Here is a 25,670-nt window from a genome sequence, read left to right as displayed (position 1 = left end):
AAACCATGTTAGGTTAATTTTTGTCAATCTAAATTCTCCTTTAGTGAATGTGAGTGGTTGTTTTTTTCTCCGTGTTGACTCTGTGATGGACTGACAACCTTTAATCAGATTAATGGTCCAAATAAAATATCTGCATGTAAACATCTGAATAAGATCAGACTGATCTGATGTCTATGGATAAAAATCAGTTCTGTGAATGTTCCAAATGTGGAAGAAAGGTAACATGATGAGCTTTGGAGGGATAAAAACAAAACCTAAAAACTGATATATGTTTTTTTTAGTGACCTCAGAAAATGTTCTTTATTAAGAATTTGATCAGTTTTAAAAACCCCTTGTTTTTCTTCTTTGGTATATATATTTTACATATTAATTGGTGTGTCTACTCTGCATATATAGAATCTGATCCCACATATTTTTTGCAGCATGTAAACATATAACATGCCAGATTTCTGTTTAATGTGCATGTAAACGATTACACTTAAATCTTTACTCAAAATGAAAAGTTAGATCGAAGACACTGATTTAAAGCTATCATTTCCACATCTGCAGAATGAAAAGCTATGAAACAATGTAATGTGTTACAATTTATTAATATATGTGTAAACTGCTTACAATTGTGGGGTAAAATTAAAGTTTTTCATTTCAACCAATTCCCATTGGTTGCTTTAAGGAGGTAATGGGGGAAACTAATTTCAAACTATGTTTTAAGCCTTGATGCACTTCTTCACAGCTGATGTCAGAAATGATGACTTCATGGTAGTTCTGCAGCATCCAACAGCTAGAACCAGGGTGTGGAAAGGGAAAAAACTAGTCAGAAAATGCGCAGAAAAGATTAGAGTTGAGTAGATTTGGACAACAAACATGCTTCACACAAGCAACAGGAACACTGTGGGATAAAACGCTAATTAATTTCTTTTTTTGAAAGAAATTCTGTGTTAGCTTGTTATAAGAAAAAGAGTGAGGAAGGTACACGCTCCACACCACCAGCACCAGCAACCGGCAGGACGTAGGAGGGGAAAAAGAGGTATAGCCCTCCACCCACTCTGTCCCCGTCCTCTCCCACCTTTCCCTCCTCTCTCTCCCTGGCAGCGCGCCCCAGTCACTCACTTCTTCCAGTCTCTCTCACTCTCTCAGTCTGAAGAACTCCTGGTGCACGTTGGGAGAACCACGACGGAATCTGGAAGCCAAGATGTGGGCTGTCGCGTCCGCGGGAGTCGGTGTGCTGTGGGCGCTGCTGGTCGCCCTTGTGCCCGGCGGCGCGTCGGAGCTTGTGACACTGGTGCAAGAACAGGTCAAGCCCGAGTCCCCGCTTCTGAAACCCAAGGTTATGATCGCCATCATTGCTCGTAACGCCGCGCACAGCCTGCCACACTACCTGGGCTGCATCGACAGGCTGGAGTACCCGAAGGAGCGCATAGCGATCTGGTGAGAGCTGAACCAGCAAGGATGCTGTAGTGGCACGCTGTTTGTAGGATGGAGTTAACTTGTTTTAGTGATATGAGACTTACTTTTTAGACCTGGTTTCGGGGGGATGAATTTTGGTTAAATTACATGGTGGCCAGCTGCTGAGCTGAGCGCGTTGTGATGAAAAGCAGCATGCGTCCGCGTTTATTACCACAGCTTGACAACATTGGCTCGTAGACCTGTTGCTGTTTTTTACGACGTACTTACCTCGCGTGTCTGCCGGCATTTAAATTGCACACTGTGGGAGAAGATGAAAGAGCTGTTGGGCATGTTAAGGGTTAGACTTAACCCTTAATCAGCGTTCCCTGCATCTGAATCAGCACAAACTTGCGGAAACTGGCCTTTAAAAACAGCAGGGCTAGCAGGTAAGGGGCGTACCGCAGGTGAGGGTCCTGGAGTCTGCTCAAAAGAAGAGAAAGCAGACAAAGAGGGACCCTGCAGGTGAAGGGATGAAAGGAGACATTGAGTTGGTCTGACAGAAACGGGGACAGGAGGGGTGTGGGAGTTCTGGGAAGGCATGCGTAAAATGTTTGTGTGCCCTTGCACAGCCTGAAACGGGGCTTTGCAGTTTGATAGATCACTTAAAAAGAATTCGGAATTCGGGTCTCTTAATAAATAAAGTACAAAATAGGCATGCAAATTATAACATGGAGACACAAGACCAGCAGCAATTGTAATACATGTTTATAGGCTCTCAAGATACCCTGAATATATTCCGGCAAGCAGTTTTTTTGTTATGTTTCCCACCCTTCCCTTGCCCTGATTTTGTTTGTCCGGGGTCTGTTTCTCATTCATTATCCCACACAAAAAACACCCATAATACACACATGCTCAGTCATCAGAGAAAGTCCATGGACCGTGCTCACTGAGCTTTGTGAAAGGTTTAACTTCCAAAGGGAGGGCCCCATCAGTTACGAGTGGCATCTCTGCTCTGAGATACCACTTCACAGCCTGCAGACAAAACGGAAAAAAAAAACAAAACTTTGTATGTATGCATGAAAAAAGTACTTTCCAATAAAGTATAATATCTTATACGTTTGTTGAAACTGAATTGTAGATACCATGACCTTACTGAAAGAGAATTTGGTAAGGGGCAAACAACACTTTTGCTTTCATAAAGTACTAATATTTACAGGATACAAAGTATGTCATAAATGGGGTAAGACTTTTTTTTTTACACACACAGTTTTGTGGATAAAAATCAAGGTTGTTAAAGATGCCATTAATTAATCAGATAATTAAAGAATACAAGCCTGTAATATGTGGTGGTATTTCATGGTCTGTAAAGACAGAAAGAGGGGCAGTTGTGAAATAATGAAAATATGTCAAACATTTCATTGCTTTTTATGCTATGAATTTCCTACTTTGAAAAATGTTCTTTTAGTTTTTAAAATGGTTAGGAAAATTACATGTTTAACTGAATATAACTCAAGTAGCGCCATGTTCCTCTGTTCCTTGTCATCATCTTTGTTGCTAAGTTTGAACGCCAAACCACTCAGTAAATGCTTACAGACATGTCATGACATTTTACTGTTTGTTATACAGAGCTAATTCAATCTAATGAGAAAGTTTAAATGAAAAAAATTAACATAAGCCATTGTCTGAAGCTTCTGAGATCATTGGAGGTGGAGAAAAATGCTTTTTAGATGAGTAACGCCTTTTCTTCAAGAATCCAGTTGCTGTTTAATTGGTGCTTCTAGATTATTCCAACATCCGTGCTGGAATAGTATTTTATATCACTTTAGATCTCACATGACAGTACAGATAGGAATGTTACTCACATCTTCACTTAACAGTGTAGATGGTGCTTTACTCTTTTGCTTGTTTAATAAGGGCTGACTGACGTCACCATGGAAAATAAATGGGTTCATTTTTATGTGGAAGGATGTGCTGTTGTTCCTCTTTGAATATCTGGCTTTGAATGGTAGATAGGATTGTTTTCTCTCTGGTTTTCTGCACTTGTGCTTATTTCACTCATGCAACACAGTGAAGACAAAGCAGGAAGACGCAGAGAACGATGCAGATTATTGAATATTACATTTGTGGATTAAAAAGAGAGATAAAAGAAAGCAAGGGGTGGCTCAAGACTTTTACACAGTGCTGACTTTCAAAGACAACAACTTATTTCTCCAAAGAAATAGACAAGTCATGGCGATCTCTGGAAATTATATCAAATTAAATAAAATTCTATTTATAAAGCACTTTTCATACAAAAAATAAATGTGGTTTAGATAAAATAATTTTGGCACATTAAAAAGAAGTCTTTACACAACCAGTTATAAAACCATTAAAAATCTCTCTCAATTGCACTCATGAAACCACACACACATACACGCACACACACTCCTGTTCGTATAGTGATGTGATCCAGGACAGATCTCCTCCCCGCTATCTCTTCAAACTGATGTGTGCTGACAGTTTGAATGTTCAGTTAATTCTGTCTGCCTTTTGAAGCAACCCCACCACCCCCTCCTCTTGCAAGTGGGCACAGGTCTAACTGGCTAATGGCAAAACAACAAGAAAACCTCTCGCATTGTTGTCAGAGAATGAAAGAATGCAAGGAATTAGGGAAAGGGGGAATGGGGGTGTGGAGAGGAGGTGGTCAACAGTGTTAATGTTGGGAAACCATCCAGAGGGCATAGCATATTAATTAATCCACATTCACACACAAGCTCGGCTAAATCGGCCCTCTTTTTTTCAACTGTGTTGCGTTTCCCCTCTCTAATATGCATGCATCCATGTTAACAGAGCTCCAGTGAAATATATTGCTACAAGACAATTCATACTCAGATTTAGACACCTTAATTACCTGGTTGGGAAAATACTGCTTGTTACAGGCAGGTGGAATCCAAAATAGTGATGACAACAGAAGGTAGAAAAGAGGGATGCAATAACAGATGTTAGTGAAGGACTAAGTTGTGAGCTTTTGTGCCCGGCTTTTATAGCTTCCATAGAACAACAGTAAATTTTGAGTGCTTTCCAAGGTGCTCGGGGTCAAGATGATTTGTTGACTTATCAGCAATGGATTAAAACTGGAAACAAGAGCACTGACATCGCTGGTCATTCCTCAGAAGACTTTTGTAATTATAAACGTCATGGTCACTCATCCTTGACTCACTAAACAGACAATGAGGGGCAGAGTCAAAAATGCCACTATGATATTTAATTCTGGTTGATTTGAGAAATGTTTTTTCCTTTGCATTTTATTGACCAAATTGGTATACAGTTACAAAGCATCTGGGGCGTTCTGAGCAGCCAACAAGTGGTTTTTAGTATTTTCCCTGTTGAATAGAGAAGAATGTTGAAGAACCTGAAAGCCTCAGGCATAAAATGACCACATAAGTTGGGAATTTTCCATAGTTGCCTAAATACGAGTTTTAAGGCCTCTCCGACAGGTCCTGCCATGTTTACTGTAGCTGCTGTCAGCTAAAGAGTCAAGTTTAATGTAAATATATACCAGCTCTACTGTAACATTACTTGAAGAGATACTATGTGATATGACATAACATGACATAAAAGTATGTTATTTTCACAGCTGTAAATGCACTGTAACAAATTGCACTTCAGTGCTGAGTAAAATTTGTCTGACTTAATGATTTATGTTGACTGTCTTGTTATGCTTTACAGTAGCCTGGAGAAGTTTCAACAGTTCCAGTGGCGTCACCTTGATGCACATTTATCCTTTAAGTTAAGAGCCTCTCCACACCTCCAGTGAGGGGTTCTGGGCACTGAGACATTGAACTCAATTACCAAACTTCTAATATGCATGAATGGTTGATATGATGGGGTGCTGCTGACCGATGCTGCTTCCAGAAAGTGCTCTTGGTGTTTTCTTTCAGTAACTACCCTGGGAGAGGACTTGAAGTGTGTGGAACAGATTTTCAGGCTGGAGTGGGCTGTTGTGTATTATCTGGTACTACCAGCTTGGGCATTTGTGAATGATTAGCGATGAACGCTTTTGGTGTCAGCATGTGTCGGATCAGCATTCACTGCTAAAACGATCGTGTCTAATTATCAGTTATGGTTGGTTTTAAGAGTAGCATTGGATTTGCAAGTTTGTGTGTATTTTGACATATTGCTGTGTTGTAGATGGTTATGTGTGTCTTCTAGCACATGTGTTGTGCTCTGCTCTCCTGTCTCAGGCCCCTTTTTTCCATTCACTCTTTCATCATTCCACAGGACCAGTGAGAATAGTGTAGAGTAACACGGTGCAGTCATGTCTGAGCTCCCAATCAGCATCCCTGGATGAGTCATATTCTGCTGTCACATCCACTCTGTGGGAAACTTTGAAGGTCTTTAAACATCTTCTCATATTTTGAATATAAAGTCCAGAAACTCAAGGTGACATTTTCCAGATAAGCAGCTTGAAATGAAAGAAACTGACTGGAGCAGAAAGAGATGCTTCTCCCACTTTTTCCCAATGGAAACTCTGTGTTTTAAAGAAGTCAAGGAATCCACAATTGACGTTTTATATACCTCCAAGGATTTTAGCTCTCTATATGTTCACCTTTTCACAGAAGATTTTACATTAAATGCTTCATTTATAGGCGCAAATGATTCAGTTTTAGTCTCGGATTACTTTAAATGTGATTGGTATGATCTTGTGATCCCTCTGTGAGTAAGCCAGCCTCTGCTTTTCATCTGTTATGAAATACGGACTAGAACTGATTCACTGGACTATAGAGTTTATGATCCCTTAAAGGTTGAGAGTTCAAGTCCTGGTACTTAACCTTAGCTGCTCCAGGAGCACCCTTGCCTTTCTGACCCTGTGCTCTGGCCTCAGCTTCCTAACAAGTTGGGATATGCAAAATAACTACAAGTCTCATGAAACAATGAATGTTTCTAGGAAAAATAGATTATTATTTGTAAATGTGCTATTACTTGATTCGTTGTTATTGTTTGCAGATCTCAAAAAGCTCAGACATTCAATATTATGATGGTTTTGTGTCTCACTACTTCACTATGTTGTAATACCATTTCATTTTCTTGGATCTGTAAGCCTTATTCTAAGAATATTTAAAAGCACAAAACTGCATAGGTGCTGTTAAAAAGTCTTAGTTTGTGGTAATATGTTGTCAGATGTGTATAAAGCTTAGTGAGTCATCACAATAGAAGTGCACTGAATGTGTGGCTGCTTGTGTTCATTACATGCATGAAATAGCAGGCCACATGGCCTAAATGGTTGGCAATGCTTCATGTTGAAATGAACAAGTCAAGATGTTCTGAGTCAAGAGTTTTTATTACATTTTATTTGTATTTTGATTATATTACCAGCACACTAGGTTGCCTTATGTATGAAATATGCAATCTAAATAAATTAGCCTTTCCTTGCGTGGTGTTGCTCTTATAGCTGCAGGGAATCTGTGGGAGCAGGAATTTTCTTTCACACCTGATGATGAGGTGTTATTGCTAGAAGATTACATTGCAGCTAAGTGGCCATTTTCCAAATGCAGTGACTACAGAGCCTAATCTTTGCCAGCCCTGCATTCAACCAGGAAATTCTCTTTGAAGCTTGAGGGGGTGCAGCTGACGATGAACCTGCCAATAGACCAGCCCTTTCCACTTTGCCCTGTAGCAAGAAAGTTTTCATGGGAAAGTCTTCGCTGCAGTCTTGGCATATCTGTTCAGTCAGGTGCAACAAAAAGAAAGTACTTTCCAATCCCCAGGCCTTTTGAAGCTATTTAGTTACTCTTCTTAAGTGGAGATGGTTGTTCATGTAGCTGGCTTCAGACTGCAAAGTTTTGCTTAAAAGCTCCATGTGCTCCAGCGCACTGCTAGCAGCATTATCAGATACTGACAGTGCATACTAGCAAATAGTGAAAAACAACAGTAGTAGTAAATGGCATCTCACCAGGGCTGTTAATCTGGAAATGAGGGAGGCATATTAGGTGAGGAAGAAACAGATCCTCTGCTAATCAGTGAGGTGAGCAACATTTTTAGAACAGCATTTCTATTACTTGTTGGGTTGTCATTATAGAGGCACTGTTCATGTTCTCATACAGGAAATATAATTTCAGTACCATTAATCTGTCATCAATTAAACTGCCTAATCCCATGTTCCCTCTTTGTCCCTCCAACATTCTCTCATTTCTCCTCAATTTCTTTAACAACTTTTGTTCTTTCATCTTTATCTCCATCTTTTTCATTAATTTTCCCTTTTCCACCCACCTCTCTATTGCACATACTTTTACAAAATTTCTTTTGAAGGTTAAACAAAACACAGATATGAGTGTGAATTCAATACAGTAGAAATCACCGATGAGAAATCAATAAAAAGGGAGAATTAAACAGTTTCAGAACAAATATTTGGACTTTTATTGCCAATACACTTTAAATTCTTATCCTGACCTGCCTATTTAAGGTCTATGATAGAAATTTACCTTGCGCGACTTCCCCTTATGAAGACCGAGTTCGCATTGTGTGATCACATTAATGTAAAATGGTTTGCAGAAATCAGAGAGGAGAGGAGCTAAATTTTCTTTCCCTAAAAGTGGTGTAAAACCAAAGCAAATATTCAATAAGCAGGTTGGGATGGTGAAGCTTTCAACATCAGTACATACTGTCCTTTGCTGAGCTGAGCATGATGGATCTTTTAGTCTTGAATATGAATGCTGGATATCACACTTCAGTGCGACTGGGACACCTTTGTTGACCCTCAGAGCTGTGAGGAATTTTAGTCTCGTGGTTCTGTCTCATCAAACCCCTCCTCCCTCCTACTTTTCTCCCTCCTTTTCCCCTACATCTCTTTACCCATCTACCCCCACCCCTCTCTCCTTTGCCCTCTTAGGCCATCAAGTAGCCGACAGCCACGTCAGCTGAGAGACTACACGGCAAAGTCAGCGCACTAGCGTAGTTATTATGTTTTAAAGGCAGCCATGGTCAGGTCTGAAAGAGGCATTCTTTGCTCCTTAATTACATGTAGTGCACAGTCATTATTGGCAGTGATATTAGATAGTTTATTGAATAAACAGTCAGGTGACACTTGCCTGCGGGGTCTTTTCAGACCCGTGTTTATCTGAAAGGGCCACTTTCAGAGATAAGCCTCTGTGTTTAGGGTCAGGTTAACTGACACACTTTTCTGGATTGGACTATTGCCAGAGGTGTTGAACAAGAGTGCCAGGAAGAGATGAAGAAATGTTAATAATCAGGTTAGGTGCTAGAGTGTAAAATTTTACCAAAGCTTGAAGTTTCTACACTGTAGTCAGGCACAAACTTTGGGTTTATGGCTGTTATTTTGGGCTATACATAATATTCGATTGTATATAATATAATTTTTCTCATACATTAGGATTACAATAGCAAGGCTATAACATTAGTTACCTTTTTAAATGCATTGTCAGTTGTTTAGCAGGGAGGTATAAAAAGTACAGATTTCCTAGATTGCAAGCCAATCAAGCATTCATGAGATTTGTTGGGAAAATCCCAATCTACAGGTCCTAACCCACTGAATTATCTGGAAGTTTTGTCTTATCTCAAAATCTTATCTTATCTGAACTGTAAAAGTGGTAAAAATAACTGTGACTACAAGTTGGTCTCAGACATGACTCTTGTGTAGTGGGTGCAAATAAAAGACCCATTCATCCAGATTAGATAATGGGAAGAATAAAATGGAAATCCTTGGAGTGACATGGAGGGGAAGTGGTGGGTTGAGTAGGTAAAGGCTCAGGATGCATGTGTTGTCCAGATGCTGATCATAAATACAGAGAAGAGAGGAAGCCTAATCCCTGAGCTGCAGGCAATAGAATAATGGGGTTGCAACACACTTTAAACTTCAGAAAGAGACAGGGAGAGATATTTAAAGGTATGGAGGGATAAAAAGGAAGATTTTAGGCGAGGAGCCTAGATTATTGTATATTTCTGTGATGTGGAAATCTGTATCACTTTGTACCTCTTTCTTTCCTGTGCATAGAGGGCTGCACATCCATTTTGATTTTACTTTCCATTGACAGATGGACTGAATAATCTGGTGGATTTCAGAGGAGCAGCAGAGTCTCTTTGACCTGAGATTAGAGTCATAGAAAAATGCCTTTCAGCAGCAGTGGCTTGTCTTGCCTGAAGAAAGAGGAAATTAAGGAATAATAACACATAGCAGTTATTGCCTCCAGAAAAGAATGAATCTGCTAAAATGGATTGAGATGGAGGAGAGGATGAGCCTAAGAAATGAAAGCATGCAGGTAATGAGAGGGATTTTAGCACAGGAAAGGTGTTGTGTTCTCTCTTATTAAGCCTTTAGAGGCAAGTGAATAGAGGCTTTTCTCTGTTACAGTCCATTTGTTTCACATGTACCTGCAACGTGCATATGCTGCCATGGTTCATGCATCACTTTGTTTCACATATCCAGAAATGAGAGGGCTCACGAAGATGTAAAGACTGTTATGGAAAATCACATGCAGTATGCAGTCCTTAGAGCACAGGCAGTAGGAGGGCTAAACTTCCAGGATCTGAACCAAAATACAGAATTGTGGAAGCCATGAGCCTCCCTACATTCTGTACTTCCAAGCAGTAAGGCTTTCTTGTAATCTTTTAAAGTAGTTTTGAGCAGTAGTTCTCCAGACTTTTTGAAGGTCTTTCAAACTTTTCTTTGGACATTGATATCCTTGTAATTTTTAAATCCTGTCCTTGTAACTTACTATTTTTAGAGAGATGGATGTTTTTGTTTGTTGAGCCATTTAAAACTTCCCAATGAACTGGGGAGGGGTGGGGGAACTGCCTGTCGAAAGACATAATTTCCTTTAATTCTTTGATTTCAATACCTTTGGCATTCAAAATAAAAAAAAGACAAAAACGAAACGGTTTTACTGAAAATGTGATTTCAAAAGAGCAATTAGCTAAAAACTCAGCATAACTTCGTATGTGTGTATACGCAGCATTGTTTTAAAATTTGAAGAAGACAAATGGAGTGCAAAGGATTAAGTGACTGTCTTTAGAAAATCTACTGCAGCAAAATGAAGTTAAAATAAAAAAATCAGCAAAGACCTGACATTGGATCTGAGTGGCTGTAAATCTTCATTTGAGCCATCTGTTGTTGGCTGGAGCTTCATTAGAAGACTTAGTCATCCGAAATGAAACAAGAACTGATCTTAAATTCACTGGCTACAGGTGTTCTTTTTCTTCTTCTTTTTTTCACTTGTCCAGCATCGTTAACAAACAGAATGATGGTCTGGCTGCTGTATTGTGCTGAACAAATGTGCTTTGCCAAGGGGAGCTCTATGGGTATAAGGGTATTTGAATAATTGTTTATCATTGAATTTACATGATATTGATGGACCTGACTGGAGGGAACAAAAAAAAAAAAGTACTAAATACTGACTTTAAGCTAATTGGAATTGTACAAACTCTTATCACTTACACCTGCGAAGGTTTCAGTGAATCACTCCACCTGTTTATAGTTTTCCTGTCAGTATTTACAAAAATTAGGCTTGGGCACAGTGCTGTATCAACACAAAGATGTGGTAATATCTTGCACATGCACAATTATCTTGATTTACATTTAAATCCCAGAAGCTTCTTAGCAGAAAACAAATGCTTTTTTAGTGAGATCAGTTTGATTGACAATCTGCACCAGTTTCAGATCTGTATATGTATTGGTAGAATAGTTCCCATAGTTTCAAACCATTCCTAACGGATGAAAAGAGGTTTGCTTCAACCTTGAAATGAGTGATTACCTGGACAGAGGGAGAGTGTGTCCTGCCAAAAAGAGCCTGTAAAAGAAAAAGGACTAGAAAGTTAGCCCTATCATTTCTGTTCTGAAGGGGTTTTAATGAGCTCTGAAAAATTTATTTCAATTGTTAAATCTTAATAAATTCTAGTTTGGAACAACACTTGCATATGCAGCTGGTATTTACCAGATAAACAAAATAACACAGACACTTAGGTTCATCTATTTATCACCTCCTTTATCTCACTAACCCTAGTTGCCTCATAGAATCCACAACATGCACACAGACTCAAACATACTGTCTGTTCCCATATTACAATGTATTGTTTAACTCTCAGAAGTTCCCTTATGTTAAAACTGCCTGGAGCTGAGTCTGTCACTCACAACATGTGGAAACACATTTATCTCCTCTAGTGATTAGCAGCCGAAAGAACGTGAAAATGTGTTTGGACATCTATCATCATCAACCAGTCAGTGTCTACTGAGCTTGTGCTAAACTGTTTTTTTTCTTTAGTGCAGTTCTGAACTCATACAGACAAGCGTGCACTTGCAATAACACACAATTTTACTTTTGACATACTCATTTAAATTTCTAAACTAGCACCGGTGCAACTCATAAATAACAGGTCACTGTGCTGTAAAAAGCATTCCTAGGTCACGAAAATGATCATCCCTATGCTCTGTCACACATTTACAAGTACAGGCACACACACACACACACACACACACACACACAGTATTAGAATTATTGGCCATGTGGTTTGTGCTCCCACTCCAGCTGTTTGTTTTGGATGAAAAATGTGTCTGTCCGGCTGAAGCTGATTGATATTCCAAACACATGCAACAATTCTTTGTGTGAAATTTTTCATGTGTGTGTCCGTTATATGACTGTCACACAGAACGCAGGTGTTGGATGTGTGAAGAAGTCACATGTTGAAATTATATGTGGGAGTGCATATATGTGTGTGTGTGTGTTTCTATCTTTGTTCAACTGGTCTAAAATTGGGTGTGATTTTGGAGACAGTACAGCAAGGAATATTACAGCAAGCAGTGGAAAACTCCAACACACTAAGTTTATGTGTGTGTGTGTGTGTGTTTGCATACACACACAGGAGGACAGGCTGTTGACTCGCATCCTGTTGATCTTTCTTCCTAAAATTACTTTTTAAATGTGCAGAGAGGAAGGAACAGGTGATATATTTTTTTTACGATGACCACAAACATGAAATGATAAAGTGCTATACTCTTGCTTGTTTGCAATTCTAATTCCTCTTTCATAAATTTACCTACACACACATACACACACACACTGTCAACCACACATACAGTGGTCACAGTGTCTTCTCTAAGTCAAGTCTGTGAGCTGGAGTGGAAATCTCTGCAAAGAAACAGACGCAGAGTGCAAACCACAGGGGTGACAAACCAGCAACCACACCTTTGCTAACTTCATTCTATTTTTGACTTTTGAATATTTATTTGTATAAATTGATGCTTTGTCATTTTACTTTTGCAGTATTTTAGGTGGTTTACACATATTGTATCAGTTTAATTTAAAATTAATTTCAAGATTGCTGCAGGAGTATCTGGTTTATCAGTATCGGGTCTACTGGGGCTTTGCATATTCTTTTGAGAGAGACATTTTTACCAAGATTTACCAAAAGTAGCAGCTATTCTGTTAGGGAATATTAGTGTCTTATTATTCTTTTTAACCAAAGTGCCTTATAAAGGCAAAGGCAAATTTATTTGTATAGCACATTTCATGTACAGGTGCTTTACATAAATCATTATAGCAGGGTGCAGACAAGTGCATTAAAAAAAAAAAAAAAAATATATAAATAAAGATTAAAAGAAATGCAATTAATGAAATAAAAGCAGAAGGAAAATGCTAAAATAAAATAGATAAAATGCAAGAAATGAAGTTAAAGACAATATTAAAACATAATTCCAGCTTAAAAGAACCAGATGTAGATTTTGACTTCTAAATAAAAACTAGTGAAATGCAGCAGAGAACAGGTGGGTGTTTCAGCTGATCTGAGGCTTTCTGGGAGTTTGTTCCAGACATGTGGAGCATAGAAGCTGAATACAGCTTCTCCATGTCTGGTTCTGACTCTGGGAACTGATAAGAAACTGGAATCAGATGACCTGAGGGTTCTGGTAGGTTCATACTGGGTCAAGAGGTCATTGATGTATTTTGGTCGTAAACCATTCAGAGCTTTATAGACCAGCAGCAGAACTTTAAAGTCTATTCTCTGACGAACAGGCAGCCAGTGTAAAGACCTCAGAGCTGGACTGATGTGGTCCACTTTCTTGGTCTTAGTGAGGACTCGAGCAGCAGAGTCCTGAATAAGCTGCAGGTGTCTAATTGATTTTTTAGATAGAACCTGTAAAAACACTGTTACAATAATCAAGCCGACTAAAGATGAAAGCATGGACTAGTTTTTCCAGGTCCTGCTGAGACATCAGATCTTTTACCCTTGATATATTCTTAAGGTGATGGTAGGCTGATTTTGTAATTCCCTTAATGTGTTTTTCAAAGTTAAGGTCTGAGTCCATCAGTACACCCAGATTTCTGGCCTGGTTGGTGGTTTTTAGGTGTATAGACTGAAGCTCTGTGGGGACCTTTAATCATTTCTCTTTCACGCCAAAGACAATCCCCTCAGTTTTGTTTTTGTATAATAATAACATCAGCACTGCAGCTAATTAAGCACCAAGCAACAATTCTTGCAACACTGAGGCTTTCTGTAGTAACATCAGACTGTAATTAGACAAAATGTCTTCTTCCATAACATGTTGTCAGCATGTCCTGGATTACACTGTCACAACCTGTTAAATCACTGTCAAATTAACCTCAGCCTCTTACATTTAATTTTTAATGTCGCTGACAGTCTTGGCGTGATGTGTTTGTGTCCAGGTGTTTAGCAGATGCAACCTAACAGGCTGCATGTTGAATATTGGAATTAAAACTGTGGCTGATCACTTTAATGACACCTTGAATTGTCTGTGTTGGTGTTAAAGGACAGCAACGGACCATAATGTGGATAACACCACTGCTTTGTTGAGAGAATGGCTGAAGGAAGCTCAGAGCATTTACCACTACGTGGAGTGGAGACCAATGGAGGAGCCAAGGTGAGTTTCTGTTACTGAGAACAATTTAAAAACAGTCTTTTCTTTGTTCCTTATAATAAAAATAATAATGATAATGCTAAAGTTTCTCTGAGTGACTCTTTGCATTTTTGCATCAGGTCCTACACAGATGAGTGGGGTCCAAAGCACTGGCCTCCTTCCAGATTCAACCATGTAATGAAGTTGAGACAGGCGGCTCTGAAGGCTGCTCGGGAAAGATGGGCAGACTACATACTGGTAACATCTCTGATTAAAGTTTGAAATATGCAATAATGTGGATAATCTCTTGTTTTTTATGAAGTTTGACAGCAGCAGTGTGGACTCTGCAGGGAAGGCGAGTCTCCTCCTGAGTGCACACATTAAATCTTAAACTAATATAAGATATTCTTCCTAAACACAGCATGTGGACGCATGTGTTGTTCTTCTGCACAAACAACACAGCAAATCAGCTGATTTTTAAAACATTCCTTTGTGCCAGAATGTGTAACTTTGCTCATGGAAACTTCACTTGTTTAGATTTTTTCCTCCTATAAGCCTCTCTGCTTTAAAATCTGCACACCTTTATGAATATTGAGCTTAGAGCCTGCTCCTCTGTAGTTTGTTGACAGTGACAACTTGTTGACCAACCCTCAAGTGCTGCACCTGCTGATGGCTGAGAATTTAACTTTGGTGGCTCCCATGTTGGAGTCTCGCTCTCTCTACTCCAACTTCTGGTGTGGCATCACCCCACAGGTGCAATTTGGATTTCAATCCACCCATCTGTCCATCCACTCAGTTAGATTTATTGTCTAAACCTGGTGTTCTTAATTTCCCTCCACCCTGTCAGGGTTACTATAAGCGAACGCCTGACTATCAGCCTATCAGGGAGTGGAAGCGGCTCGGCTGTTTCCCTGTTCCCATGGTGCACAGCACCTTCCTATTGGATCTGCGTCGTGAATCCAGCAGGGACCTGGCCTTCTACCCACCTCACCCAGATTACAGCTGGGCATTTGATGACATCATGGTGTTTGCTTTCTCAGCACGCCAAGCAGGTCAGTTTGAAACCTGCAGCAGACTGCAAGACTTGTAGAAGGGATGCAAATGGCTAATGACATTTACACTTGCATAAACAGAGGACTATCAGTAACTTATTAAACTTTGCACATGCTGTATAACACAGAGGTCTTTTTAGGGATTATATGCACGTGGCAGATTAAAGTAAATGAATGAGTGCACAGATAATTGGATACATGTGTTGTTTGAGCATGTGCATGTTTGTAAGCTGAGGTGAATATAATGTTTTATGCTTGATGTGAGTAATCACCTAACATGGAACAAAGAGGGCCATTAAACTTTCCTGTTAGTTGACAGCACAGCATGCACCATGTGCTTGACAAGAAAACAAACATTTAGGACCATTTGCATAAACATTAACAGATGGGAACTCAAAGACACACACAGCATCACTGAATTTCTTCTATCTCACAAATAAGTTCCAGCACCCACAGGAGTGCATAAAAGCACATTATTTTATCAAATTTAAGTCAGACTATAGTTCTATTACTAAGAACAACAACGTACCCTGTGGGTGCAATATCTGTTTCCTTGACCGAAACCAATTGCATCATCTTCTGGTGAATATCCTCAATGCACTGAACTGAAAAGTCTGTTCAGCATGCAAAAAAAACTTCATTGAAGTTTTTACACAGAATATCAACACGTGCTGATTTGCATTTGAGGTCACACATAAAAGTTAAAGTTGTATATCCAGTGTATCAGTAAGATCTTAACTCACTCTATTCTCACACACTATTCTTATACAATAAAAAGTAAGCACATCAGATGATTTCAGCTTTAAAAAAGGGAGTTGACTGACACCAGTTTAGATGCGATTATAAATAGTACAAATAGTGATACTTATACATATGTTCTTCAGTGTTTAACTGATAACAGATGTGTAATTTATTTAAATATGTAACCTGTTATCTATAAAATGCTCTTTATTTGTCTCTTTACTTGAGATACTGATAAATTGACAGTAACAGTGATTTAGCTTAATAACAGAATATGTTATAATACAAAGTGAAGATCCTGCACAAGCAACAAAAATGAACTGTTAACTAGAAAGTATCAGCATGCTATCAGCAAACAAGTCAGTGATACATGACAGAATTCTTCCCTAAATGTGATTTGTTTTTCTACTTCTTTTGTAGGCAAGACTCAAAATGGGTGGACACAGCATCTAACTCTTTTAACGTTCTTAACTGTCATTGATGGTATTTAAGGGGAAAAAAACAGAGTAAAGAACCGGTAAAAACACTCCAAAAAAGAATATTATATTCAAAGACTGACCTCCTGAACCATATTTGTAGTTTATTTATCATATTTGAATTTACATGAAAACAGGCACTATTTTATGTATTTATTTTATTATATTTTTCTTTAATTTAATTTAATTTAATTTAATTTAATTTAATTCAAAAATGTATCTATTTGCTTTTTTTTTTATTGCCAATAGACTTAATTATTTTTTTTTTCATAAACTTTACTCTTACAGCTGGTTGATTCAGATAAAAGCCAGGATCATTACTTATGAAACATGTAAGTTATGTTAAATAAAAATATACTTTAAAAAATCTGATTAATAAAAAGTTGCAAAGAAATAAAAAACCTTTTAACTTTTTTTGTGTAAAATAAGTGACTGTAATAATCTGAATTTGTCATCATTCAAATTGTTCGGTCATGCAAATACTTTGCTTTATTCATTTATTTACTAGTTAGCATTTGTTCATCTTAATGCAGTTTATTTAGTTGTTAAAGTTTTCACACATCAGATAAAGCTTACAGCAACAATAGTGCACATGTTGTGGTTTGGCTGCTACCTTGGCCAGGTACCTCTTGAAAAAGAGATTTTGAATCTCAATGGGACCTCCTGGTTAAATAAAGGTTAAATAAATAAAAATTAAAAAAATGTTGCAGGAAGTCCAAGCATCCAGTGTGGTCTGATTTCCGTGTTTATCTGATGTGTTTGGGTAAAGAGGTTATATTTACAGAACTCTGAGTGTATGCATTTTTGTGTATGTGTGTTAGGTGTGCAGATGTATGTGTGTAATAGAGAACACTACGGTTTCCTGCCCGTCCCTCTAAAGGCACAGCAAAATGTGGAAGATGAAAGAGAGAGCTTCATACACACCATCACAGAAGCTTTGAGTGAGTACACACTTGCATTCACTCACACTCACTCCACATGTTGTGACTTGATTACTTTACCTCTCAGGCTTGTCTCTTCTCCCTCTTGACCTCCATGACCCTCTAGACTGCATTCTGTCAACCCTCTTCTCTTCTTCCTTGTGTCTTTCTCCTCCTTCTTCCCCTCTATTTATCCTCCCTTCACCAACTTCACATCTTCCTCCTTCACTGCTCCTCTGCTCAGTTTGAGCACCTTCATCCATGGGAAATTAAATCATTTTCTAATCCCTGTTTTTTCTGAATCCTTCACCTCCTTTCCCTTTTTGACAACAGTTGACCATGACATCCATCCCTCTGAGTACGTGTATTCGACGCCCTCATCGCCAGACAAGATGGGCTTTGATGACGTGAGTTAAAGTTTTGGCTTTGCCTTCCAGAGCAGGAGTTCAGCAACTGTCTGTATATTCACAGTTTCACCAGAAAGTACCACTTCCTGTTTTTGTCCCAGTTTCCTTTTTATAATTTTCTCCTTCATTTGATCTCATCCTATACCTTTTTGACATCTCAAATTTTTAAGGATATGAAATCAGGTTTCAAAGAGTATGTAACTATGTTTAATTTCTTTCTGTTTAGATTTTCCTGATTAACCTGAACCGGCGGCTGGACCGAAGAACCAGGATGTTGAAAACAATAGCCCCTCTCGGTTTCAATGCCACACTGATAAATGCAGTGGATGGAAAGTAGGTCATAAATACATGCATCTAATGAAATTAATTGACATTACAATGCTGAAAGCAATTTCTGCATATTCTCTGCATGCACAACAGTTTCCGTACATAACACACCTACAGCAGTTGGAAAATGCTCAGTCTTCTGTCTCCAATTTGTTTTGTTGCTTTTTGACACTCCAAAAATTCTCTCTGAACAGAGATTTGGTATTTGAAGCAATATGCTTGACTTATTTTCCCTCCTCTGTGCCTGCTTTAATTACTACTAAGTATGCCCTAATCCTCTTTCCAGTCTTTCTTTGTCTGCCAATGCTTGTTGCACCCTTACGTGCATGATTTTACTGTCTTTTTTTGGGAATCTGTTTTCACAAACAACTAGCTAAGCTGGAAAAATGCATGTGTGTGTAGATGGTAAATGGTCTGTATTTAAATAGCGCTTTACTGTACCCAGTGTTGGGGTAGTTACTCTAAAAAAGTAATTAGTTACTAGTTATTCATTACTTCTGTAAATTGTAATGAAATTACCTTACTCGTTACTGCATTTGAAAAGTAACGCCACTACTTATTACTTTACAAACATCATAGCCGAATCATCACTGCCTGTCTGCATAGTGTTTACTGTATACAGTATTGTAAGCAAAATGGTGTTAAAACCATAAGAACAACATCCCTGTTGGAAGAAATGGGCACACTTGTCTCATAACCATTTTATCTAGTATTTTTCTAAACCTGGGCCATTCAATAGTCGACAGGGGGAGCATGTCTCCTACAATGAACCCTGCAGCTTGCTTGTTAGTTTCTGTCTTACCAGCTGCTGCGCTCCAGGAAATGTTGAAAAAAGCTTATTTTGTTTAGCTGCTGAAGGACTCCTTCCACTGACCGGTGAGCAGGATCTTTCGCCACAAGTTTGGACTGAAACTGGACTGAACTGAAAACAATGCAAATATCCCCACTGACCAAAAGCCCGTATCTCCAGTTTCATTTTTCTTTTTTATTGGTTGGCATACAATCACACAGTCACGCAAATCTCTATGGCAACGTGCCCAGGCAAGCACACACACAGGCAGCAGCATGCGCGCACCACTTAAAACAGATCAGAACTTTACACATAGGCAAACATGGCTTGAGTAACGCAGATAAAACACGTTACTGTAGTCCAGTAAAGTAATTTCGTTACCGATATTTTAAGTTACTTTGTTACCCAAAAAAGTAATATCGTTACTCCCAACACTGACTGTACCTGGAATGATACCCAAAGCGCTTACATTATACATTACATTCATCCATTCACACACACTGATGGTAGAAGCTGCCTTGCAAGGCGCTCAACCACGACCCATCAGGAGCAATTTGGCGTTAGTTGTCTTGCTCAGGGACACCTCGACATGAACTCCACAGGCCGAGGATTGAACCGGCTACCCAGTGGCTACAAGACGACCGCTCTACCCACTGAGCCACGCTGCCCCCTAATGTATGACATACTTTCTTCTTGTCATCAGTCAAGTTCTTTCTCTCGTACTTTTCAGGGCTCTGAATACATCCCAGCTTCAGGCGCTGGGAATTGAAATGATGCCAGACTACAAAGACCCGTACTCCGGTCGCGTCCTCACCAGAGGGGAGATCGGCTGCTTCCTTAGTCATCACTCTATATGGACACAGGTGAAAGCTCAGAGGTTAAAGTTTCTGTTACCAGGACAGCAAATTCCTAATAACTCAGCAGCTGATGCAGCTGCATATTATTAACAAGAGTTTAAATATATAAAAGTTTGAAACAGGAGCAAAACTGCTATTTGCTGTCTGAATTAAACACCAGTCAGCCATCAGCTTTTCTTACTAGACATTAATATTTCATGTCTGGGTGTGTACTAATTATAGCCCCCTTATTCAGAGTTGTGGGAGCCAATTTAGCCATACCTACAGTGTAGTGCTGTCCATAACAAGGAATGCAAGGGGATGAATGCTTTGTTGGGTTTTGAGACAGTGATCACAACTTAATGATTACCTAAATCAAACAAAGGAGTATATAATCAGCACATGTGGCAACACCACAACTTTTACATTTTGATTTTGACCAAATTCTTTGTGTTTGACCATCAGATGATTAAACAAGGTCTCCAGAAGGTTCTGGTTTTAGAAGACGATGTGAGATTTGAGCCCAGGTTTAAACGAAGACTTCAGGCCATAATGGACGACATAGACAGAACCCAGCTGGACTGGGACCTCATGTAAGAAGTCAGCGCTTATTCCCTGAATTTTAAGATTGTTCTAAGAAATACTTACATTTGAAGCCTTGCTACACACAGTAACATGCTCTGTCTATCTTAGCTATGTGGGGCGGAAGCGAATGCAGGTGCAGCAGCCAGAGCAGTCAGTGGATGGAGTGAACAACCTGGTAGAAGCTGACTATTCATACTGGACGCTCGCTTACGTGCTTTCACAGAAAGGTGCCAAAAAATTACTGGACGCTCAGCCTTTCACACGGATGCTGCCTGTGGACGAATTCCTGCCAGTCATGTTTAATAAACACCCCAAGTGAGTCTTTTCTTTACTTTCCTTCAATGATGTTGCTCATAAACATTCCGTCAGATCTGGTTTAGGAACAGACTAGTAAATATTTACTGAGGACCACAGATAGCTGATTACAGGTGTACTGCTCTCTTGAATACATGGAAACTAAAGATGAAAATGCAAAAACTTAAGTACATGCCATCCATGACTTTTGCCCTTCTTGAAAAGCTAAACATATATAGTTGCATCCAAAACCGCAAAAGCAATTACCATCACCAAACTACTAAAGAACCTGCAGTGCAGTAATTATCTATACATAGACACAAACATGCATGTTTGTGTTCTGTTTGGGACTTTTTAGACCGGGACAGCGTTTATAGTTTTCCGTGCTCGGGTGGTAAACCACAGCCTCTGTCTTGTTCAACTCTAAGTAATGTTCATTATAAGTTTTCATTTCTGTCTTTCGTTCTATACTTTCTCCTGTCCCTCTTTCATTCCCTTTCTCTCCAGCAGTACCTCCCTCCTCTTCTTCCCTCACACAGGGCACAGATTGTTCTCAGGGATCACTTGGTATGGTACCTCGCACAGGACACAATGCCTTAGTTCTGTTTCTTTTCCCTTGGAGCTTACGACTATGCCCTGCTCTCCTCCACCCCCACCACCTTCAACTTCTCAGTCTCCATCGACTTATTTCCTGTTTCCCTCGTCTTTTATCACACTCTCCTCAGCAGAATTTACTTCTTTGCACACCTCCTCCGTCGCTGTGTCACCCACTTCTCCTCCCCCTTCCTCCTCTCTCTTGGAGGAATGTAGAGCAGCATGGCTCTTCCTGCTGGTTGGAGAAGGGGGACAGAATTCCCATTGATAGAGGTCTGAGTGTGGGGGTGGGTTTGAGATGAACGCTGTGCATATGTGTGTGTGGGATATTTTATAAATACATGAAGATGTGTGTCCAGGGTGCAGTGTATAGTTTTCTAAGTATACTGTGTGTATTCACTGTTGAGAGAAAGTCAGTTTGTCCAGAGGTCAGAAAAGAGAAAGGTGGATATAAATGTGAAGAGCTTTGAGTGTAACTAAAGTAAAAGTGCATTTTACTGCATTTTGTTTTGTAAACCTCTCTGTTTTTCTTTTTCTTTGAGTTTTTACCCACAAACAGAAACAAAAAAAGGAGAAATTTATGATCATATAAAAAACTTCACTTTGTAGAAGATGTGTGCATTCTTGTTTCACTGTAGGTCAGCTTCTTTAAGCCCCAATAAAGGTTTAGGGTTTCACTGAGCAGTGGAGCGTTGCCAGGCTTTAAATGGGCTGATTGGACAGCAGAGAGTTAACCTCTGTAGTGACCGCTGCTTGTGACATCTCCAGGATAACTTGTCAGGAGCACAGCAGCACTAAATACTCTCTCTGGTGCTCCTGCAGGCTGGCAATGACACCAGAATCTGCAGCAAACTGATGAGCTGATGTGTTTGATCTGATTGGATGAAATAAAGTGATTAACAGAATTTCTGTGCATCATTACTGATTGGACAGATTTCATTTTTGGTTTCTAAATGTTATTTTTTCTATTCTTTAAAGAAAACCTCCATGATTCTGATAGTCTTCTGTAAAGTTAAGCTTTAAAGGAAAAACATTTTGTCCAAATAGGAGTCCAAAACACAAAAGCAGGAACCAGGAAAGGATTAGATCTATTTTGTCTTGAAGAATGAATGAAAAAAATAGTCATTTGTAACATTTCCACTGGTGATTTAGATTATTGTAGTGTTAATTTAGCATTTCAGGGTAGAATTAGTGCCTTTTTTTTTTTTTTTTTTTGTGCTATCCTGCATCGTAGCAAGCAGAATGATGGTCTGGCTGCTGTGTTGTGCTGAACAAACTTACTTTGCCAAGGAAAGTTGTATGAGTATAAGGCTCCTCTTGATAATCTGACTTTTTATTTAAATTCTTATTTATTCATTTATTCATTTTGAATTACATAATTTACATAATAATGCTGGACCTGATCAGAGGGACAGAAAAAAAGGAGACAAGTGAATAGAAATGAAAACTGTTGGGACTAGTTGGAACTATTTTACAAGTCCATTAAATTTGGCTTGGTTGTTTACGTGGAATCAAATTGAAAAATAAATACTGAACAATCAAATACTTTTACCTTGCCTTCATTTTGGAAGAGGAATAAAAACTGCGTATTGTTTCTGCAAAGGAAAAGGAAATGTTTTTGCGGTGCAGAACATCCCCTTCTCCTATTTGACTATTTCACATCCTGAAAATTTGTTTTTGTGATGAAATTAAATTCCAGTAAACAGATTATAGACATCAGAACTTCCCATTTAGGGGATTTGATGTGTCAGTAGTTTTCACAAAATGGGTTAAAATGGGTGCATGAGCTGTGGTGACCTTTGCCACAAATATTCACTGGTTCCATGTTCTGAAATGTAAGGACAGACTCTTCAGTCATATCTTAATGTGCATAAAGTGTTTTAGAGCTTCGTTCTTTGCAGACTGGGAAAAAACAAGTCAACATTCATAGAAGATAAAGTTAATAAAGCACTTGCTATTACAATCAGTTTTCACCTAACTTCCATCTCTCTTGCTCCTCTTGCCTCCTCCTGCCTTCCTCAGTGTTCAGTACATGTCTCACTTTGAGCTGCGGGACCTGAAGGCCTTCTCTGTGGAGCCACTGCTCATCTATCCCACCCACTACACTGGCGAGCCAGGCTACATCAGCGACACAGAGACTTCCACCATTTGGGACGACGAGGCTGTGGCCACAGACTGGGACCGGCAGCACGCACGCAAGACAGCCCAGCAAGGTCGCATCAGGCCCGTGGCGCAGAACAGCGTCACCGGAGATTCACCACCTCCTGCAGCTCGAGCTTTACGGGACGAACTCTGAAACAGAGATGTGAGACTTGGAGGAAAAGATGATTTCTACTTTGTACACACATTGAATTTTGTGTGTACCCACACTTGAAAAGATACTTGAACAGTGAGATGACTTTCCATAAATGCTTTCACACACACATGCACAGGTGGATTAAAGCAAAAATTAGATGTCCATCTAATCTGCTGCCTGAAGAGGGGACGCAGAGCAGAACAAAGGCCAGATGTGAAAGAAAAACAAACACGTGAATAAATTTTTATGTTGTTAAAGAAAATATAATGCTATTTAAACAGAGCAGATGCGTTTTAACAAGACAGCTGAAGAATAAAAGAACCTTAAAGCTGTCTGAAAACACCTCTTTTGTGAAACTGTGCATCAATATTACTGTATTTAAGTGTTTTTGAGGGTGCCGGCATGCATATATACATATGCATGTACTTACAGAACTGAACATGTGTGCAAGGAGAGGGGCTGACATATCGTACCCAAGGGTGTCACTTCTTTGGATGATGTAATGGAGACACACTCAAACAAGCTCACAGAAAGAATGAAAGTGCAGCCTTTCTTGCCAAGCAGCAGGACAGTAACAGTTGCCCACATTTTTTGTTATTCCAAAAAGAAAATCTTTCACAGCAGGCTGGTCCTGCTTAATAGCATTTTAGAGCATCGGTCACACAGAACAAGTAGATATCAAGATAAATGCTGCAGTGTCAGTCTGAAGCTTTTACAATTTATGTGTTTTAAGATTTTTGGGAAGACTTCTGGATTCTTTTATATTTTTTTCATCAACCTCAACACAGGCTTTTCTTTGTTCACTTTGCTGCTGGGTTGAACCAATTAAACAACTTCCATACTTCTGTGTTTTCACTCACTCTGCAGCAGACGTTTTCTGTCTTTCTGGAGCAGTTTGGGTCATTATTGTTGTACTGCCATGGTGGAGTGTTTGGAGACAGAAGCGAATAAAAAGATCCCTTGGGCTGATTCAAGTTCACAAAAACAAAATGGAAAATGCATGACCCCCCCAATTTCTGTGTAAAAAAAACTGTGCTAAGTAATGTATATTATTGTTTAATCTGTTGAGTAACAAGCAGAAATTCCCTCAAGTGTTCCCAGGACTTCCTGGTGAGTCTAGAACAGAGGTCAGACTCTTCCTCCTGAATATAAGCCTCATGGCATTACACAAATTGTGGTAAAGCATGAAAGGAGCTGCAGCCTCCCAGTAAATGTTTGTTTCTTTTAACAGTGATCATGTAAAGGACATGCTAACTCTGTGGTATGTTGGCTCTTGCTGTTCACCGGCTGAGCGAAATTCAGCTTACAGTTTTATGGTTCCTGTCTGCTGTGAGATCTGACAATGTAGGATGGAAGCAGAGTAACAGGCGAGCAGAAACTCAGGGGGTTCAGGGGAAGGTGGTAATATGAGATGCAGAACGTGAGGAAAAAAAGAGAAGAAAGGTAACTGAATTTATATTAATGTACTGGTTATCTTGCAATGTAAGAGTAAATTATTAATTGCACCAATTCAAACAATCAGGCACTGCACATTATTTCAAATCAATCTGTGTGCTTTGAATCCTCAGACTAGCAACACTAACCACTAGCCACTCATCTAATATTACTGTAGTTTTAATAATATTAATGTTAATATTGCTGTAGTTTTTGTGTTGCAGCTTTTCTTTTCCTGTTGTAGTTGAAATGAGAAGCATTGTGTTGCCATCTGCTGGCCATAATCAAAGCCGCAGCGGAACTACACTGCTTTATGAGGCCTGTAACACATTATATAATATTCTAAAATTTATGTTATGACAAACTGCTGGCTATTATTGAATTTAATGCAGTTTAAAGATAAAATATTATAGATTTTATTTGCATTAATAGGCTCTTTTCTGTGATATTTCCTCTGTGCATATACATCCCCTGAAAAAAAAAGTACACTTCTCTAGTTTCCACTTGCTGGGTGACGCAGAATCGACTTGCAAGAAGACAAAATGGCTCTCAAGTCTAGCTTGGAGTCCTCACCTCCTCTTTTCCACCTCCCATTTTTAAGAGGCTATACACAACATTGCTTTTATTTAAGGAGGATTCCTTTACGCCAGTAGGAAGCAACATACTATGATAAATACAGATGTAATTAGTTTAG

At 39.2% G+C, this 25,670-nt stretch overlaps 1 protein-coding gene across 1 annotated transcript; it reads left to right on the top strand.

The window, feature by feature from the left end:
• Window positions 1–1,129: 1,129 nt before the first annotated feature.
• Window positions 1,130–24,611, top strand: colgalt2b (collagen beta(1-O)galactosyltransferase 2b). The gene is made up of 12 exons (XM_042005247.1): window positions 1,130–1,425; window positions 14,138–14,248; window positions 14,365–14,482; window positions 14,843–14,977; window positions 15,072–15,276; window positions 17,315–17,434; window positions 17,747–17,820; window positions 18,047–18,153; window positions 19,668–19,800; window positions 20,239–20,366; window positions 20,467–20,673; window positions 23,269–24,611. The coding sequence occupies exons 1-12, from the start codon at window positions 1,190–1,192 to the stop codon at window positions 23,540–23,542; spliced, it is 1,848 nt and encodes a 615-aa protein (XP_041861181.1). The 5' UTR covers window positions 1,130–1,189; the 3' UTR covers window positions 23,543–24,611.
• The last annotated feature ends 1,059 nt before the right edge of the window (window positions 24,612–25,670 follow it).

This window comes from Melanotaenia boesemani, chromosome 14, assembly GCF_017639745.1.
Source record: "Melanotaenia boesemani isolate fMelBoe1 chromosome 14, fMelBoe1.pri, whole genome shotgun sequence".
Classification (NCBI taxonomy): Eukaryota; Metazoa; Chordata; class Actinopteri; order Atheriniformes; family Melanotaeniidae; genus Melanotaenia; species Melanotaenia boesemani.
Note: the sequence above shows the minus strand (reverse complement) of the source record. Positions and strands in the feature narration are given on the sequence as shown.